The sequence below is a fragment of the Dromaius novaehollandiae genome, chromosome 1, assembly GCF_036370855.1.
Source record: "Dromaius novaehollandiae isolate bDroNov1 chromosome 1, bDroNov1.hap1, whole genome shotgun sequence".
Lineage (NCBI taxonomy): Eukaryota > Metazoa > Chordata > Aves > Casuariiformes > Dromaiidae > Dromaius > Dromaius novaehollandiae.
In genome coordinates this window covers 56,767,825-56,786,624 of record NC_088098.1, presented here as the reverse complement: position 1 = coordinate 56,786,624, position 18,800 = coordinate 56,767,825, and the positions used below count along the sequence as shown (strand labels likewise).

Sequence of the window (18,800 nt, the reverse complement as noted above, 5' to 3'; positions counted from 1 at the left end):
TTGTTAAATACATGAGAGTTTTCTGGAGACTGAAATGCAGGAGCAGTAAGAGATAGTTAAGAGAGATAATTGAGAAGACTTTGGGAGCCAACAAAATAGAGATTAGATAGTATTAAGGGCAAGTTTAGGGACCTTGGAAGTGAATTGAAGACTGGGTCAGTGCATGTAATCTTCTCGAATAGGATTTTGCCAAGTCCAGGTTAGAAGTTGTATCTTCTTCCTAACCTAATTGATAATAGCATAAAGACACATTGAGAAACGAGAAGAAACTGAGATGCAAATTGAAGAGAATAACCCTTTCCTAAAAGGCAATAAGATTTTTGTTTGGAATATTTAGGGACGCTTTATATTACCATTTTATCTCATACTTTTTCCCTATGTTCTGTGATATGAAGTTTTTTTTAAAAAAAATCCCCTCTCCTGTTCCAAAAGAATCTGAGAAACTCTTCTAATTTATCTTCATAGTGATTTGTGAAGTATATGTGAATGCAGGTATTCCCTGAAAGAAAGATACAGATGGATAAGATTAATCAAATAAGATCTGTAATTCCAGGTTTAAAAAAAATGATAAAAGTGCTTTTCAGATCCCATCTGGAAGTGACTTTTGGTCTAGGAACTTAGGGCCAAAATTCTGTTTAATAGAAGTGTATGTGATTCTAATCTGTTTCTTAAAATGACTCCTGCATGGTTTCTAATTAAATGCATATACACAACTCTTTTCTTTTTAGATGCAGCATATCTTACTTCATGGTATCCCTCCCTCCTTCCTGAATTAAATTTTCTTTCTTTTGCAAAACTAAATTAAGTGAAGTGAGAGAACTAGATATTTTAATTTTCCAGTCATTACATATAGGCATAGTTGTTAGCCAGGAAGTTGTTGAATTCTCATACACTGGCTTCTGTCATACCTTGTCTGCTTTCTATTACCTTTTCGGGCTGAGCCAGCCATACATTTTTGGCATGTAGTTAGCAGCTAGGTGGTTTTTCTCCCAATTTCTATATATTATTTCTGATCTATTTTTTTTCCATGCAAAGTTGGAGGTAGTGATGTGTATTAGATTGGCATCATTTAAACTGCTGTGAAACAAAGAATTATTAGTCTTTCATTTCACTGTTTAGGTGGGTTTACAACTGTGCTCTATCCCTGCTAGTAGCTGTGGCATTTTGATTGTAACTGGTTGTGTTTTTGAACTGGCTTCAGTGGTTCATGAACTTCTGGTTTTCGTAAACCTCATTGCCCACTGCCTTAGGTGTTGTTGCCTTTGTCCTGCTGGGGACCTGCCTTTTGCAGTCTGGAGGCCGCCCTTGGCTGCTGGCTCTGTATGTGTCCCCCCTGCTACTGGGGCAGCGCTTGCGGAGCTGCTGGGGCCCCAGGTGCCCTCGGTGTTCTTGGGCTGTTACTCTCACAGCCTTGCACCTCCATGTGGTGGTGTTATGGCAGCATCTTGAGAAGCAATTGCCACCAGCATGGCAGTCGCTCCCTTTCCCCCCTGCCTTTTCCTACCCTTTGGGTGTAGCTTCTGATTCATGGTAGGGGATCAAATAAAGTGTGTGCATGGTGCTTAACGACCGACAGGCAATGCCGTCCCTGCCCAATCGACACGTGCTTATGTGAGTGCCAACAGCATCATAAGCAGCAGAAGCCAACAATGGGTTCGAGCAGCTCCTGATGAAAATTATATAGTTATTATGAGAAATGTATTATGGAGGGAACCACCTGTTCCTATTCTGCAGTGTCCAGGGAGTTACAGGGAGTCCAGGGAAAGGATGAGCATCTAGAGACCCCCATCGCCTCCCTTCCTGGCTGGCTACCAGGGAAAGTGTTCCTTTTTCCTCTCTTTGCTCTGGTTTTTATTTCTTCCCAAAGCCAACTTTCAACATTAGAGTCAATGTCTGTCATCAGCTATGGAACCTGGCAATAAATCTTTGTGCATATGAACCTGTCTCAACATCTTCTGTTGGACAATCTCTTTTTTTCCTGGAAGACTTGCAGATTTGGAGCACCCTTCCTCTCTCTCCCCTCCCCCCCCTTTTTTTCCTTGTTTGTTTGTTCATGAAATCATGCATTGTGGCTATAATCCCACTTGAATTGTTTTCTGTTATAAAGAGGACTGTTTTATCTAGTCTCATCTCTAATATGCTGTTTTCAGTAATAGTTTAGGCTGCAGTGTTGTAAGAGGGACTTGCGTTAAAGTTAGTAGTAGTAGCATGCCAACAGCTGACTGTCTGCTCTCTTCTTGTGGTATGCCTTTTCTCTTTAGAGTGACAGTATACTTCTAGTTAAGACTTGATTATGTTTTAATACATTCCAAAATTAAATGTAGCATTGAGGTAAAAATTGAAATGACAATGCAGTTTAGTTTTCCGAATTAGGTATCGAGTATATCATATGCCATCAAACTACTGTAAGCTGAGTGTACTTAGGCTGTGAACTGAATGCATGAACAGACGTTTACACCAAATACTGAAGACCTGTAAAGTTTTGTTTCCTTTTTCTACCTTAAAATTGTCCAGTCTGCTTCAGAAAGTAAGGTGGTGTGGTGGGTTTTTTTGTTTGTTTGTTTGTTTTTAATTCTTTGCAGATTTCTGCTTCAGTGTCTTGAGGATCTTGATGCCAATCTACGGAAACTGAATTCTCGTTTGTTTGTTATTCGTGGACAGCCAGCAGATGTTTTCCCCAGACTTTTTAAGGTAAATGCTAGAAATATGTACAATTAAAATATTCTTTTTTTCACTTTGCTTCTGCCCATAAATGTGACTGTCAAACTGGTTTCAACTAGGAATATTTCTCATTCTAATACACTTTAACACAAGTTGTGTGATATGAACAATCAACAATATCCTTGCTGCAGTTTTCCTTGCAGGTTATTTTTTGTTTAAATTTGGAGGGGGGGAGGAGGAGTTGTCCCTTCTAACATGCTTGTCACCAATGAAACTGAACAGTCTTAGACTTCAGTTTTGTTTCTTTTCTCTCCAGAAATAAAAGCAATTTCTATTGATTTGCTAAGTATAGGTAAATTGTACGTTACTAAGTTTTCCTTCCAGGTGCCCTTTGAAATAGTGAAAAATGACTTTGCACAGTTGAATCCAGGTGCAAAGCCTGACCTGTAAAAATAATGCTTTGTTTAGGCCAAATCTCTGCTGTGGTTTGCTTTTTTTTTAATCAATAAAATGGTTTGTTTTGATAGGCTTGCTGGAAAGCAGGGTTACTTCTGTTCACCTTTTAAATATTATTCTTGCCTCGTTTCGGAGGAAGGATTTCTGCATATCTGACTTACTTCAGAAGAAGATTTAAAAGGAATACGTACCTGAAAACTCACAATTGTTCTTGACCTAGAGAAACAGTGAAAGTTGAACCTAAGATTGAAAATTCTCAACTTTAATTTGATTAGATACTTCTTCACAGGCTAACTATTTAAGCTAATCAAAAAGTGATTTCTGGTCAAGGAAGTTAAGGCTTTTGTGGGAAAGGCTCTTACTATTGAACAAATTAAAACTGTTGAGGATTGTTACTGATACTAGATTTGTCTTCCCTGGTCAATAGTGTGTTTAAGGCAACAGTGTTATGGTAGGATAGTAGAAAATGAACACTTTGCAAATTGATTCTTAAAGTTCTTGCAGGGTGACTGAGACAAGCAAGATGGTGGTGGTGGTGGTGGGGACTGTGCTGGCAGACTGCAAGGTGGAAGGAGCCAAACCTCCTCCTATCAAGTCCTTGCTGGATTGGCCTGTCCCCAGAGCTGTATCTGGACGTCATTGGGGGGCGAGCACTCTAGGTGAACAGGGTAGAGTACCCTGTGTCTCCTTGGTGTAAATCCATTTGTCTGAAGTAATTTGGCTGGTGTATCTGAATCACCTGACTAACAGATCAGGGATTTGAATGGCTTTTCTCTGAGTTTGATTGGCAGGGTGACTTTCTCGGATTATTTGGGCATAACTCACCATATCAGTTTTCTACTGTTTCAGAAGCCTTTAGCCATGTGACACATTTCTTAACTTTTTCTCCCCTGCCTGTTACTGTTGGCCTTGATAACAGCATGTGTGGGTAAAATATAATGGCCTGTGGCATAAAGTATATTAGGCTTACTTGGGGGTGTCCTCTTAAGAGATTGGAGATATTTGTGTGTGTGTTTGTCCCACACACACACGCTGTCTTCCTCATCTGTGAGAATTTGAAGGTTGTTCTGGGTAGGCAGGGAGGGAAGGATTGGGAAAGGAAGGAAAAGCATGTGGTGATTGGCTTTTTTTCTTATTTTCTGCCCTCCCGCCTCCTTCTGTCTTCAAGTAGTTTTGGAAGGAGTTAGAATTCATTTCTCCCCAGGAGCTTAACCTCTGCTGTTGAAGCTGACAGGGATATGTAAAGAGTAGTATCTTGCTCTGCAGAAAAGCTGCTGAGTAATGTCCAGAAGATAGCCTGTGTCTCTCTTTCTCTCTCTCTCTTTTTTTTTTTTTTTTTTTTTTTTTTTTTTTTTTTTTTTTAACCTAAAGTTAGAGCAGAATTTTCCAGTTTTGCACATATGTATAGTGGGCCAGATCAATAAAGGTGGTTTGTGCGTGCGCGTGCCTAATTCCTGTTTAGATGCCTAAATGTTGGGTTTTATTTCCGTAAGGCTGGGTGTCTAAATGTTTTGTGCCTTTGTGCATCTTTGCCAATTGTCCATGGAAAGCAGCTGTTATTCCATCCTGCCCCTGTCCTTCCGATTCTTCTTTCTCTCATCATCCACCAAGTAGCTGAGTTGCTGAAGGACCACATTTTTATTGTGTTTCAGGAATGGAACATTGCAAAACTTTCTATTGAATATGATTCTGAACCATTTGGGAAAGAAAGAGATGCAGCAATTAAGAAACTGGCTAGTGAAGCTGGAGTGGAGGTCATCGTTCGAATTTCCCATACATTGTATGACCTAGACAAGTAAGTTACCATTACCCTAGTTTTAAAAACAAAAAAGGTATGACTTACGTAGTATTTGGTTAGTCATTGTATGTCACTTTCTGTACTGAGCACTTTGCATCTTTACTAAAGAAGACTAAAGACTTGTTCTGTGTTTTTCCTTTATCCATCCATCTATCCAAATTTTATCACAGACTGAGTAGAATTTTGCAACTCCAAAGTGGATCCAGAAAACCTGAAAATGTAGCCTTGGTTTGGGATTCCTTTGAAAATAATGGTCCTGTTAATTATAGTGAAATGTGTTTATAGTGACGGGTCTCATGCACTCCCATAACTTTTCCAAAATAGGATCTGTTGTAGTTCAGTATATGCTAACTTTAACAATTGAATACCATTGTTCCATATCCACTGGGTGTTTAAAAACTTAGATAAAAACAGTAAAAATAATTGTTCTGTCCTTATTTTACTTGCTGTGTACAAGCAAGCTGAAAGTTTTTTCCAGAAGTATTTCCTATCTGTTATGTATTCAATAAATAATTGGGGACACTTTGATATCTGTGGTGCATTACTTAATGTCTTGTTTATATTTTTCCACAGATCTCTGTTTAAATGGATTAGCATTAACTCCCTATTATAGAAACATAATCCACAAACTATTCAAAAGTATGGCTTGGCTTCTCTTAACATTGAGTAATTTAATGTGGTAGATTCCTGCTTCCCTTCCATAGGAGAGAATTCCTCTACTGTTTTTAAACCGATAATTATTTATTATCATAAATTGAGAATTTCCTTTCTTTTTTTTCCCCCTCATCCCCCTCCTGAACAGTTGGTTCCATCTAACACTTTGTGTAAATAATTTATTGGAGGTTTTCCTGTTTTCTGATTTAAATATATTTAAGGCTGAACAATGCAGAATATGAAAATTGTATGTTTTGACAGCAGATGTGGTATATAAACTTAAATTTTTCCCACATTAAACAGTTGTAGTATTGAACAGTGGTCTCAATATCGAATAAAAATACTTGTTTTCTATGCAAATAGCTTAATTTTGTTTTAAAAAAAATTTTCCTAAGTTGAACGTGTCTTTATGGAGCTGTGGTCTGTCTGCTGCTTTGCTGATACATGTTTTGTTTCCCTTGAGCTGGGTATGTTCATTAGTTACTCATTCTTGAGGGACTTTCCTCAACTTGAGAATTAAGAATAACTGACTTGTTATAAGCAGTTAATTTATATGTCTCCCTAGTGGGAAAGGATGGTAAAATTAAGGTTCAAACTGTCTAGATTACCATGTCTGTCTGTCTATTTAATAAGCAAATGGCAGGTAAGAAGATATTTCCTTTCTCCACGTGTATACGAGTAGATATATATATATTTCATAAGAAACATTGTAATATACAGCTATCTGACATAACTGTTATGTTTTGTTTTGTTTTTTCAAACACAGAATAATAGAATTAAATGGAGGGCAGCCTCCTCTTACTTACAAGCGATTCCAGACTCTGATTAGTAGAATGGAACCACTGGAGATGCCGGTAGAGACTATAACTCCAGAAGTAATGGAAAAATGTACTACTCCAGTTTCTGATGACCACGATGAGAAATACGGTGTCCCGTCACTTGAAGAGCTAGGTATATTTTTAAGACTTCTTGACATTGTGTAACAGATCAGACTTAATCTACCACGCAGAGCATAATGTTTAAAATAACCACATGAGAGAGGTTCTGTTTGTGCTTTATTATTAAACTGATGCCGATTATGACATACAAAAGGAATGGAAAAGCGTAATCAACTTTGTAAATTTAAGGGGATTTGGGGGGGGAGGGGGCTGTTTATTTTTTTTAAATGGTAGGTCAGATGGGTCAAACTACAGCAAATACTACTTGATTTCATGCAGTTTGGCATAGTTTAGCATCACATAGCTGTTCTCCCATGACACCAAATCATCAATAAACTATTAAGAGCCTTTGATACTTTACTTTGTTAAACACATTTGGTATCCTTGTGCTTCAGATTGCTAATCTTTCACTTTAAGTTAATTTAAAACAATTTTGTCTTGCAGTGCCCCAAAAGATTATAATAAGGCAAATAAATAATGAAGGTTAACTTGTCTGTTGCTTTTCTACTTCATCTACATTGGCTGAGAATGTTATTTACTGGAAGTTTTATGGGGTTGGGACTAATATGTTGTGTAGTACAGCATATATGAATAGTATTAATGCTAGAACAGGCATGGATTTAAATCCAGATGTTTCCTAGGACTGCTCATCCATTGCATGTTATTTTAGAAGCTTCTTTTCTTAACCACCAACAAACAACAACAACAACAAAAAACACTCTTCTGTTCCTGTAAATTTAGTTTTAAGGCAAACTCTTGTGTGAACCACCCCCCCGCCACACACACACACACTCTTTCCCCGGCACCATGAAATACTAGCAAATACAGTCTGAACTCCAAACTGCTGACAAAAGGATCTGAAGATATTTTGGCTAAGCTCCTCTGCTCTATGTAGTCCACTTGAACTCTTGCATAACAGACCTTGCTTTTAAAGCCTTTTTAATGCTTATACAGTGGTTAAACTACAGGTGAGTGCATTATCTGATGAACAACCTTTGGAAAAGGAGGGAGAAAATATTGGTATCTTTTAAGTTTTTGCAATCTCTCTCTCTCATTATGAAGAAATTACGCTCATACTTGATGCAAGAAGTTTTTCCGTATTCTTTAAATTACAATAGCAATTGTTGTTTCTTCATAGTAATTTGAGGGATGGGGATGGAGGTAAAAATCATGATTTTGAGATGTACCACATATTGCAGAGCTGAGAATTTAAAAATAACTTGGCAAATAAATGAAAGAAGGATTGCTTTCTTTTGGTTTGCAAAGACAAGAGAAGTTAAATTCAAGTAAAATCATTCTGCATGAAACTTCATAATGGAATGGAAAATTGCCTCTTGCTAGAAGTTATAAGTATTCTAATGTGGTTTGATGGGACTTGGTCCCATTGGCAAATACTGGTTCTAAAACTTTTACTTTGCCATGCACTCAACTTCAGGCTGTTTTCAACATGCAGTAAAATGTAACCGAGTATCAGTACACTATACATTTGTTGCCCTACAGTGTAAACAAACAAGGAGTTTCCTTGTTTTAATTTGTTTTTCAGGTTTCGACACAGATGGTCTGCCTTCTGCAGTATGGCCAGGGGGAGAAACGGAAGCTCTGACACGATTGGAAAGACATTTAGAACGAAAGGTATATTACAAATCATTGTAAGCAGGACTTGATACCTGAAAAACAGTTGCTCTTTGCAATTAAATGCAAAAAGAATTGGGCGAGTCTTTTTACAAACTTGAACTCAAGGCCTGTATATGATGATATAAATCAAGTTGCTGTTTCTTGTTTTTACATGATGATAGCAGGTTGTCACCTAACTTTAATTTTAGAGAAAGTCTTTTATACTCTGAAAAGCAGAATTCTTATTTATTTATTTATTTATTTTTACTGGAGCCCATCTTAACTTGAAACACAGTTTTCAATTATTTTGAAGAGGGATTCCTCTAAAGGCCAACATGTTACTAGTTGTCTAGGTTTCCGCAGTATTTAATAGAAAGAGATAGGCAGTTTTGGAGGATAGGCCATGCCTTCTGCATTGGGATGAACTATATTCTGAAGATTCCACTGATGCCAGAGGAACTCCTAGATATTGTGGAAAACATGATCAACTGTCCAGTGTCTAGGTTCAGTTACAGTTTTATATATATATATATTTAGTGTTTGATGTATCCCTTTATATGCAGCTGTCGAGTCTCTGATCTGATGTTGGTATTTTCAATCCTTTAGGCTTGGGTAGCAAACTTTGAAAGACCACGAATGAATGCGAATTCCCTTCTGGCAAGTCCTACAGGGCTTAGTCCCTACCTCCGTTTTGGCTGTTTGTCCTGTCGTCTCTTTTATTTCAAGTTAACGGACCTGTACAAAAAGGTATGACTTCTACATGGTCAGCTTCTTTCTTGGAGGCTGTGATAACCCCTCCTTACTACTCACACACTACCTTTTCCTAATAAGATGTTTTTCTTTAATGGTGGTTTTCAGGTAAAAAAGAACAGCTCCCCTCCCCTCTCTCTCTATGGCCAGTTGTTATGGCGTGAATTTTTCTACACAGCAGCAACTAACAATCCACGATTTGATAAAATGGAGGGAAATCCTATCTGTGTTCAAATTCCCTGGGATAAGAATCCTGAGGCTTTGGCCAAGTGGGCAGAAGGCAGGACAGGTTTTCCCTGGATTGATGCAATTATGACACAGCTTCGCCAAGAAGGCTGGATTCACCATTTAGCTCGGCATGCTGTCGCATGCTTCTTGACTCGAGGTGACCTCTGGATTAGTTGGGAAGAAGGAATGAAGGTAATGTTTCTCATCCTTGAATTTTTTTAAAGTACCTATTAAAGTTTCAGAAATTCATTTTAGAATTATTTTTACTGTATGGTATAAGTTAAGATTTAAAATTTAAGCTGCAGCCAGAGTTAAATCTTTTCTGATCAGACCAATGGCACTGAAGTTTTGCCTCTAGAATGAATTTTATTAGACTATTTCTTGCAGTCAAAGCAGGTCTGCAGTTCTCTTAAATTTGAGAGCTCTTCCTAAATCTTGGCAAATAAATATGAATTCCTCTCTTAATTTAAGTTTCTTTCCAATCATATCGTGTGAGCAGTTCCTGTTCACCTCTCTAATGTCTCTTTCCCTGCTAAGGGAAATCACCATAGGAATTAAATGGAGAAAACTAAAAATTGAGAATGTGTCCTGTCCTTCGCTTCCATCCTATCATCTCATGTTAGAAGTGTGCACAGGGGCAACATGTTTTCACTTTAGTTTCAGTGCAGTTAATTTCTATTAGGTATCCCAGATACCTGGAGGTTCAAAGTCCAAATCTTAGTCTCTTTTTGAAGAAAAGAATGGAATAATTTAAGCTCTGCCTTTTGTGTCAGTTAAATTTTTGAAAGGAAACACTTTATTCAGTAATAATTGTCAATAAAAACTACTGTTATTTTTGAAATTTTAAGAACGATTTTTTCCCCATTAGGACTGTGACCTCACATTTTTGTGTGTATATAATTTTATAAAATTTCGCCTTTCCAAACAAATAAGTTGTAAGCAAACCATTTGCAATTAAAAAAAATAAATAAAAAATTTTGTTATACAACAACATAAGCTGCTTTAGGAATTTTCCTTTTGCGGTTCACAGATACAGACATAACATACAAATGTAGAGATAGTCAAATGGAAGAAACTGAATATTACAGATAAAAAACGAATTGTTCTTACTCTTAAAGTAATACAGATTAATGGAAGGTCTGGACTTTTGCAGTGCAAGGTGGTGTAACATCCACAGCTAGCAAAAGTTAATCTGGCCTTCTGAGATGATATTTCCAAAGTCTTATTACATGGCAGCATCTAGTGGAACAGTTGTGTGCTAACATTTAATGTTACTTTCATCTAAGATCTTCTTACGTTATTAGTACCTTCTGTTTAAAATGTTTTAAAAAGTGCTTCTTAAATCTTATTTTTCAAAACAAATATTCTTTTCTAATGGTTGCATACATTCAGGCAAAGATACTTTCATAACTTATTCAGTGTAGTATGAATGCCATATTGAATATATGTTGAGAGAGATGTTTCTTGAATGGTATTACCTTATTTATACTCTATATTAGAATAAAACTAGTTGAAGTTATGTTGTAATAGTAAGATATGTTAAATTTTAGTGTCTTTGAAGAAAGTTGATGGTTTCTTTGGAATGCTTGGAGATGATGCAAGTTTGAAAGGAAAATCAGGACTTGTGAAAAACATACTACATACGTATCTGTTTTGAAAGCTACTTTTCAGTGCTTTTTTAATAAAAAGGCCTTGAATGTTCTCCTTCAAAGAATAAGGCTTCCCCCCATTTGCCCCCCTTGTGAACCTACTTTGGTAGTGATCTCACTGAGCAGAGGAACTTTCTGTGCGAGTTAGGATTGTCTGTATTAATAATTAATAATCAGTGCTAGCAACTTGAATATTTCAGAAGTATTTAAAGACCTTGAAAATCTTCAAGTTCCTCACAGGATCTTTTTAATATAATAGGAGTAGCAATTATCAGAGAAAATATTTTTGTCTTCTAACTAGATTTCATTATCTGTCTGACTGTTCTTCAGTGTGCTTGGTGGTTCATATACCTCCAGGAATTTAAGCTTGCATCCTCAAAATTGTGACTTATTAGAATAATTAGTGGCCTTCAGGAACACTGCCTCTGAATGTTTGTGCTACTCTGAATTTCTTGAATGTTACTCTTGGGTCTTCTTGCATAGCAAAAGTTGCTGAGGGAAGTTCAAGTCTCCAGACTGTCAATTTGAGTTTGAAATATGTGCCTGTACGTTCCCTGTTCTCTGGAAGTTTGCAAAGCTTATTCAGTTGTAACATGAAGAAGCAACCCTTTGGAAAACAACAACAACAAATAAACTTGTGAAAGATTAGACTCTAGCCATCCTTTGGGAGACTTATTTTGAAGGATGTGTTTATGCAAAATGTGTAATTTCTTGCAGGAGTCTCAAAGCTAAGACCAAGTTTTCACATGGTAAGAGCCAAACAGGCATTTTCACTATTGTCCTTGGATATGGCTTTTAGGTAAGTTCTTGCAGTTGTATGCTGAGCACTTTGTGAATGTTGCCAGGTTAGAAAGAATGCTGTCATGTTGAAGAGCATGGTTTTCTCTGCTGAAATCTGAAACTCTGAACAGCTCCTGAAAACAGGCATTTCAAAGATGTTCCCATCTCCAGACTAATTTGGTACTTTAATTTCTCAAGGTGTTTGAAGAACTCTTACTTGATGCAGATTGGAGTGTGAATGCTGGAAGCTGGATGTGGCTCTCCTGCAGTTCCTTTTTTCAGCAGTTTTTTCATTGCTACTGTCCAGTGGGTTTTGGCAGAAGAACTGACCCAAATGGGGATTATATCAGGTAATTCACAGTGCAGAAACTGTAATACATCATTGAATTGGTTTAAACTTTTAGATGGCTTTATATTTAAAATGTCCTTTTTAATTCTTTCAAGACGTTATTTGCCTGTACTCAGAGGTTTCCCTGCAAAATACATCTATGATCCTTGGAATGCACCAGAGAGTGTCCAGAAGGCTGCAAAATGCATTATAGGTGTTAATTATCCCAAACCGATGGTAAATCATGCAGAGGCAAGCCGTCTGAATATTGAGAGGATGAAACAAATCTACCAGCAGCTTTCACGATATAGAGGACTGGGTATGGTTATAGGCTATTTGCTTTTATTTATAAAAATATATCTCCCTTTCCCTTAATTGATAGTTTTGTCCCATAGTAATGGTAATCATTTGTGAGCTCAAAGTTGTGACTGGGATTGTACATCCAAATAAATTGAAATATTACACATGTAACCAAAAGGGGAGACAAAAGTCAGAGCTTGAGTGGGAGTGCTTCTTTCCATATCTTATCTAGAAAACTACTTTTTCAGTGGGTTTATGGAAGTTTGTTTAAACTAGGTGTTTTGAGCATTGTGATTCTCTTGTACAGTTCTACACCAGTGATTAGAAATTGAAAGCAGTTCATAACTTAAACCATACTATTTCTAAATGCTCAAATAGACTGATGAAAACTCTCTGGTAGCATTCTTTCTACTTTGGAAAGAACATCCACTTTGTCCTGAGAAGTAAACCATCTGCATTTGTGTTGCTCAGCAAAGTGTAAGCAGTCTGTATATTCTAATGATGCTGGAATCAGAAGCCGTTGCACTCCAGTGTAACACAGGGAATAACACAGGGAATAATATATGCAACTGACCTGTGCTGGAGAAGTCATACCAAATATTTTGTACAAAATGCCTGCTAAATTTTGTGAACAAAAATTACCTGGCAGGACCTCAAGCATTTGTGGAGGATGCAGAGATGCTCTCCTATTACCAAGATACATACTTGAGGGGAGGATGAAGAACTGGCTATTGGGAGAATAAAGCATGCTACATTAAACCTTTTTTTGCTGTCTGTCTTTATGCCTTTGAATTTTTATTTTGTTGCTTAGGTCTTCTTGCAACAGTGCCTTCTAATCCAAATGGAAATGGAAATGGTGGCCTAATGGGATATTCACCAGGAGAAAACATTTCTGCTTGTGGTAGTACAGGAGGTCAGTCAAATTCGTAATTCACAGAAGTGTTGGAACTGAACTGCACAAACGTCTTATGTTTTATAGGAAAGAGCTGTCTTCACAAGACAGTTTAAAATGCAAATGAGTCAAACATTTTCAGATTTCTTTATACAAATATTAGCAAACCTAGGAAATCTTCAGTTTTTTTGTAAGGAACGGATATAAGATTTTTTTTGGTTTTTTTTCCCCCCAAAAATTATATATAAACATATATCAGTTTGGTTTCAAAAGCCTTTGAATACGTGATCTTATTTTAGAAATCAACAAGCTATCTGACATTTGTAGTAAACAGTGATTTGTGAATTCTTTTAAGTCAAACCTGTTCCTTTGAGTCTTTTAATGCTAGTGTTAGATTGCTTATTGGAATCTGTAAGTCTACGATATTGTCAACAGCAGTATGGTAGATGGTGTCTGTAAGTACATAATACCTAACTTATCCTATGATTTTGATGAAAATTACTTTAGGCTATTAATATTCTTTATGTAACTTAGATTAGTATTAACGAGTTACTAGGAAAGAAATACAAAATGAGAACGCTATTATAACATTGTATAAATCTGTAGTGCATCAGCACCTTGAATACTATGTATACTTGGGTTTTAAAAGGGTTCAATAGAACTGGAAACTTACTGGGTTCATGTTCACTGTAGGCTTTAGCCAAGGTTAGAAGCAGGTTGCAGAGGAAGATGGACCTTCTTGGTCTGCCTAAGCAAAACTGCTATTACAGAATAAAAGTCTAGACTTCTAAAAGCTGGGTGCTTGAGCTTTGATTTGTTTATTTTAAGTTTGGGGCTTTAATAGACAAAGAGAGCTTAATTCAACAATTAATGTTAAGTGCCCTTTCTTCTTCAAATATGTACATGCATAAGCAACTGGAATTGTATATCCTAAGACATAATTTTTGGTGATGTGTAAATTTTTTTTCTCACCTTTCCCAGGAGCTCAGTTAGGAACGGGAGATGGCCATACTGTTGGTGTTCAGACATGTGCCCTAGGAGATTCTCATACTGGAGCAAGTGGAATTCAGCAGCAAGGTATTATGAGAGTACCTATCTATAGAAGATCTCCAAATTCTTGCAACTTTGGAAAAACAGACAAAATATCAAAGTAACTTGGATCAATTTTTGGTGACAGCTGCTGTCTACAACTTGAAATGGCCTTCTTTCTGTTCTTTAAACATAAATTATCTTTTAGAGTGCTTGTTTGTCTTGTCACTTTTATCTCTAAAATCCTAATCTAGAACAATATTCATATATAGTTTTGTGATTGGAGAGGGGAAAATGACAAGTATAACTTAACAAAAAAATCTATTAATAAATATTATCTTAGGTTACTTTAAATGCAAGATACTGAAAGAAGAATTAGTGTTAGTATGTTTGTGTGTTTGATAGCAAAATTTGCATGTTGTTTTTCCTGATTTTTACCCCCACCTTTCCTATATATAATGAACTTCCAGAGTTTTGTTTGGGTATTCTTGTATAATGGAAGCGAGTTTTTGTTACTTTAACTACACAGAAATTTCGGCTGTGGCTTGTAGTAGATCAAAATCGCAGGCAGATTTATCCCAACTGTCTTTTCTTTGCAGTCTTGATGGAGGTTGTATATTCACTGGTCATGAAGAGTGCACTCTTTAAGTGCCCAGAACATAACTGGAACACAGTAACTGTTCAGAATAAGAAAACTTGCAGCTGCTTTTGCTGATTTGTTCTATTTATTCAGAAGGTTTAGTGCCAGGGCTGCCAGTTTACACAAATGAGAAGGTGGTTTGCATCTTTAATTTCCATTTTCTTCTGCAGCTTAGCTGCATTAAAGATTTGTTGTTACTGTTATAGCAATAATAAAAGGGATGACGACAGTTGGCAGCACGAAAGTTAAATTTTATAGTAGCTTAAAAAATGGGAATATATCCAAACACCTTATGCTTGCAACACATAGGAAAAGATAATACGTTAATGTCTATGCACTTATTTAATAATAGCATTTTTTAATTACTGTACATGATGGCATGAGTATTTTTTTTGTTAGGGAACTTTTCTTTTTTCAAGATGGTTTCTATCACGATTTTTCATGATGATGGAAAACTAATCAGTTGGCTCTTTTTTGTTGTAGATCTTAATGTAATTGTACACCTGGTTCTGGTTCTATATTTTATTTTTTATGATAAATATCTGCTGTATCTGAACAGGTTACTGTCAAGCAAGTAGTATCTTACACTACGCTCATGGAGACAATCAACAATCACATTTATTGCAAACAGGTAATTAAAAAAAAATGGTTTCCTGTGTGTATATAAAGGCACGATAGAGTCTTAAGTATTGGTTTTAAATTATCAGGAAGAACATCCCTTGGTACTGGCATTAGTGCAGGCAAACGCCCAAATCCAGAAGAAGAAACTCAAAGCATTGGGTCAAAAGTCCAGCGACAGAGCACAAATTAAACTGGTAAGAACTGAGAAACTTCAAAGTTATCCTGTTAGTAAGTTATTGTACAGATTTTGCATCTGTTAATAACATTTGTATTGCTGCAGTACAAAGTACCTTAAATTATTGTTCTAGGTCCTTCAGTTTCAAGTGCTGTGCAAACATAAAACATAAATTCTGGCCCTAGAAAGCTTGTCAAGTAGGAGATAGGAAGCAGAAGAATACACCAAGATGGAAGAATAGCAGACACCTCATTTGAGGTGTCAAAGAAACAAAGATGCATGAACTATGGTTCCATATACATTAGCAGAGCTGCCTATGTAGCCTCATATACTCTCTGCTTCTGAATCTTGCCTTAGACTGTGCCAGCAGGACTGCTCGTGTGAATGTCCAGTCAGCTTCATCACAAAACAGACAGAGCTTAAAGGAAAGTCTCAGAGCCTGGATTAGACCTTTAGATGTGCAAATGAATCAGGAAGGCCATGTTTTAAAGAGGCTATGCAAAAAACTGCAAAAACTGATATAGTCCTTGGATTCTTGGATCCTTGTCCTGGAGATCTTTTGTCACTGGTTCATAATCCAAGCAGGATGCTCAGATTGCCAATGTTTGTCGAGAAAAGCTGTGGTGGAAAAGTACTTGAGTTTGGGAAAGGAGGCATGGGTGAGAGGATGATCATGATCATATTTCTGGCCACCCTGAATTTGGGCTGATAGTTAGCTGGAAATGAACTGGTGTCACAGTACACATATTTTATGTGTAGTGAGAAGTAAATTGTGAAAAACTTGATTTGTGTGAAATGATCAACATAAAGAAGTTTACTGGATTTTTTGTCTTGGATACAATTACTTAGAAATAGGGTAAAGAGGGAGAAGAGAAGATGACCAAAGACATACCCTTCCCTGTGAGCTTGAGCTGAGAGTAATTAGGAAAATCACTTGAGATGCATGTTAAAGACTAATTACTTAGAAGGGAAGCCAGCAAAGAATGGCTGTCTGAAACAAGAAGGGACAAGATTTCAGGGCCAGGAGTATGGCTGTATAGATTAAAGGCAGTCGACATGTCATTCCATCCTTATCTTTGATAGAAATTTTAAGAGTTAATCATTATGGAGTTTGGAGAAAGTAACAGAAATAACAGATGTAGAGCCTTTATGGAATTGGGAGATAGGAATGCCATACAGCAATTGTAGAAAGCACATTCAGCATCTCTAGAGATAAAATAGCATATTTAATCACTTGTATTTGGTTTTGACAGTAAGATCTAATTTTCCTTGTTACGCAGCATCAGCATTTTGACAAAGTTATTGCGGTGCATTATGAACAGTTGTGTTGTACTGATTTGATTCTGTAAAGAACTACAGCATTGTTCCCTTGATGCCTATCATTCTTTGTTTCTTAAAGCAGTGAGCTGACACACCACTGCTTGATCCATCTGCTATTTTCTCATATATATGGAGCAGTGTAAACTGTGTAAACACAACTTTTGGTGGTCAGATGGGCCAAAGCAGAGCATAAGTCCAAGAGAGTCCGTATTTTGGTAGCTGTCTAATTCTCAGTATGTGTAGATTTCATTCAGCATCCATGTTTTGTATTGCAGAATTCCTTAGGTGCTCATGTCTTCGTAAAAGTAGTACCTGTAGAGCGAATCGCTGAGTCCTGTATAAGCTCTTATTCAAGGGAGAGATGGGTTGGAGGAGTTTCTAGTTCTGCAGAGAAGACTGATTTTCTGTTAGGGGTGTTCAGAGCATGCAGCAAGAGCATTACAATTGGATATAAAAGTTGGCCAAGGTTCAAAAACACCACTGGCAAATAGATGAGCACTTTGATTAGCAGTAAAGTACAGAGGTAGCGGATTTTTTTCCCCTTTTGGCATCAAAGGAGTAAGAACAAGAGTTCTGAGTCATTTGGGCCTGTAAAAGGGCTCACTGCACTGAGAAGGGGGAAAGAGTATTGGTCCCTTGAATTATTTCTGCCTTCCCCAAAGACTATGTGACGAATTGCTTAATTTTTTTTTTCCTTTTTCTTGCAGTGTTATTGGAAGAGAACATACCAGACAAAGAAGACAAAGGACAAAATTATGATACTCTGTATTGGAACTGAAGTGTTGTGAGAGTACTTGTACTAAAACAACATACTTTTTCATAAATTATTTTCAATTGTTCTCAGTTGTTGTAAACAAGTCCAATTTTTGGAATGCATTATTTCTAACTGGCATTTCTATGGTTTTTAACTTTTTAATGACTCTTTCACAAAGGGCAAATTGAGTTTTGTATATAAAGTATTTGGTGAGGAATTTGTTAACTTAATGTAAATACAAACATTCATGATTAGCGATAGACCCATCAATATATTTTTGATAATCTTTCATGTATATGGTAGTAGGAAAAACTGTAGTGATGGTCTGTAAAACGGATGGACATAGAAGGTTTTGAGGTTTTTAAACTATTACTATTTTTAGATTTCAGAATTTGACCTCTGTATGATCAACTTCTTCATACTTTCATAACGTAAGTGCTTAGGACTGTGTTTAATCAAAATACAATAGAGTTCCAACCTTTATTAAACACATTCGTATATAAGTCATATGCCAACTTTTGTCAAGTTGTAAAATTATCATGTGTATGTCCAGTCCTTGTATTTCGCAGTTGCCTTGTTCAGTAATGACATGCCCCTGTTAATAAAAAATTGTATATACAGATACATATGTCTTTTTGTGTATGCTATTGTATGTATATATTTCCTAACAAAATTTGGAAAAATAAGGGAGATATAATGTTCAGGCTTAATATAGTCAATTGTACGTGGCATCCAGTTTCACTTTCACTCAAGTTTCATGATAGTGAAACAAAATGCTGTCCAAATCATTTGGCCATTTTTATTGAAATTGTATGTGCGTATGTAGTTTTACATTAAATATTTTTTCCCCAATCAAATTCATTAGGTCTTCCTGCAAAATTTAAATTGTATGTATTTTCTTGCTATAGCTACAATTTGCTTGATAGCCTGGCAGTCTTTTCTGCAGCTGGTTTGCTCTTCTTCGAGGATGTTGACTTCTAAAAATGCATTGTGTGTGTTGGCCACTACGTCAAAACTCTGCCTCTATCTGAAATGTTTAAAGAAGTTGTATCTAGTGTTTTCTCAGAATGTTAAGATCTCTGAAGAAACTATCTGAATTAATACATTTACATAAAACTAGGTCAGTTATTTACTTTAATGGATGTACAAATTATTCTTACGTGTGAGGAGTTAATTATCTGTTCTTAGTATCCTGTGATTGACATGGGGCACT

General features: G+C 36.5%; 1 protein-coding gene across 2 annotated transcripts in view; it reads left to right on the top strand.

Moving 5' to 3' along the window:
- Positions 1–18,211, top strand: part of CRY1 (cryptochrome circadian regulator 1) — a 38,329-nt gene extending 20,118 nt beyond the window's left edge. The window contains exons 2-14 of one of the 2 annotated variants that reach the window (XM_026117945.2): positions 2,583–2,691; positions 4,770–4,912; positions 6,336–6,520; positions 8,051–8,139; positions 8,728–8,868; positions 8,980–9,291; positions 11,727–11,878; positions 11,973–12,175; positions 12,968–13,069; positions 14,030–14,125; positions 15,277–15,348; positions 15,425–15,532; positions 17,541–18,211. In XM_026117945.2, coding sequence (XP_025973730.1) covers positions 2,583–2,691; positions 4,770–4,912; positions 6,336–6,520; positions 8,051–8,139; positions 8,728–8,868; positions 8,980–9,291; positions 11,727–11,878; positions 11,973–12,175; positions 12,968–13,069; positions 14,030–14,125; positions 15,277–15,348; positions 15,425–15,528 — 1,708 coding nt within the window. In that variant the 3' untranslated portion in view covers positions 15,529–15,532; positions 17,541–18,211. The remainder of the gene's footprint in view (positions 1–2,582; positions 2,692–4,769; positions 4,913–6,335; positions 6,521–8,050; positions 8,140–8,727; positions 8,869–8,979; positions 9,292–11,726; positions 11,879–11,972; positions 12,176–12,967; positions 13,070–14,029; positions 14,126–15,276; positions 15,349–15,424; positions 15,533–17,540) is intronic. The other variant, XM_026117946.2, reaches the window with a different exon arrangement.
- Positions 18,212–18,800: the final 589 nt, after the last annotated feature.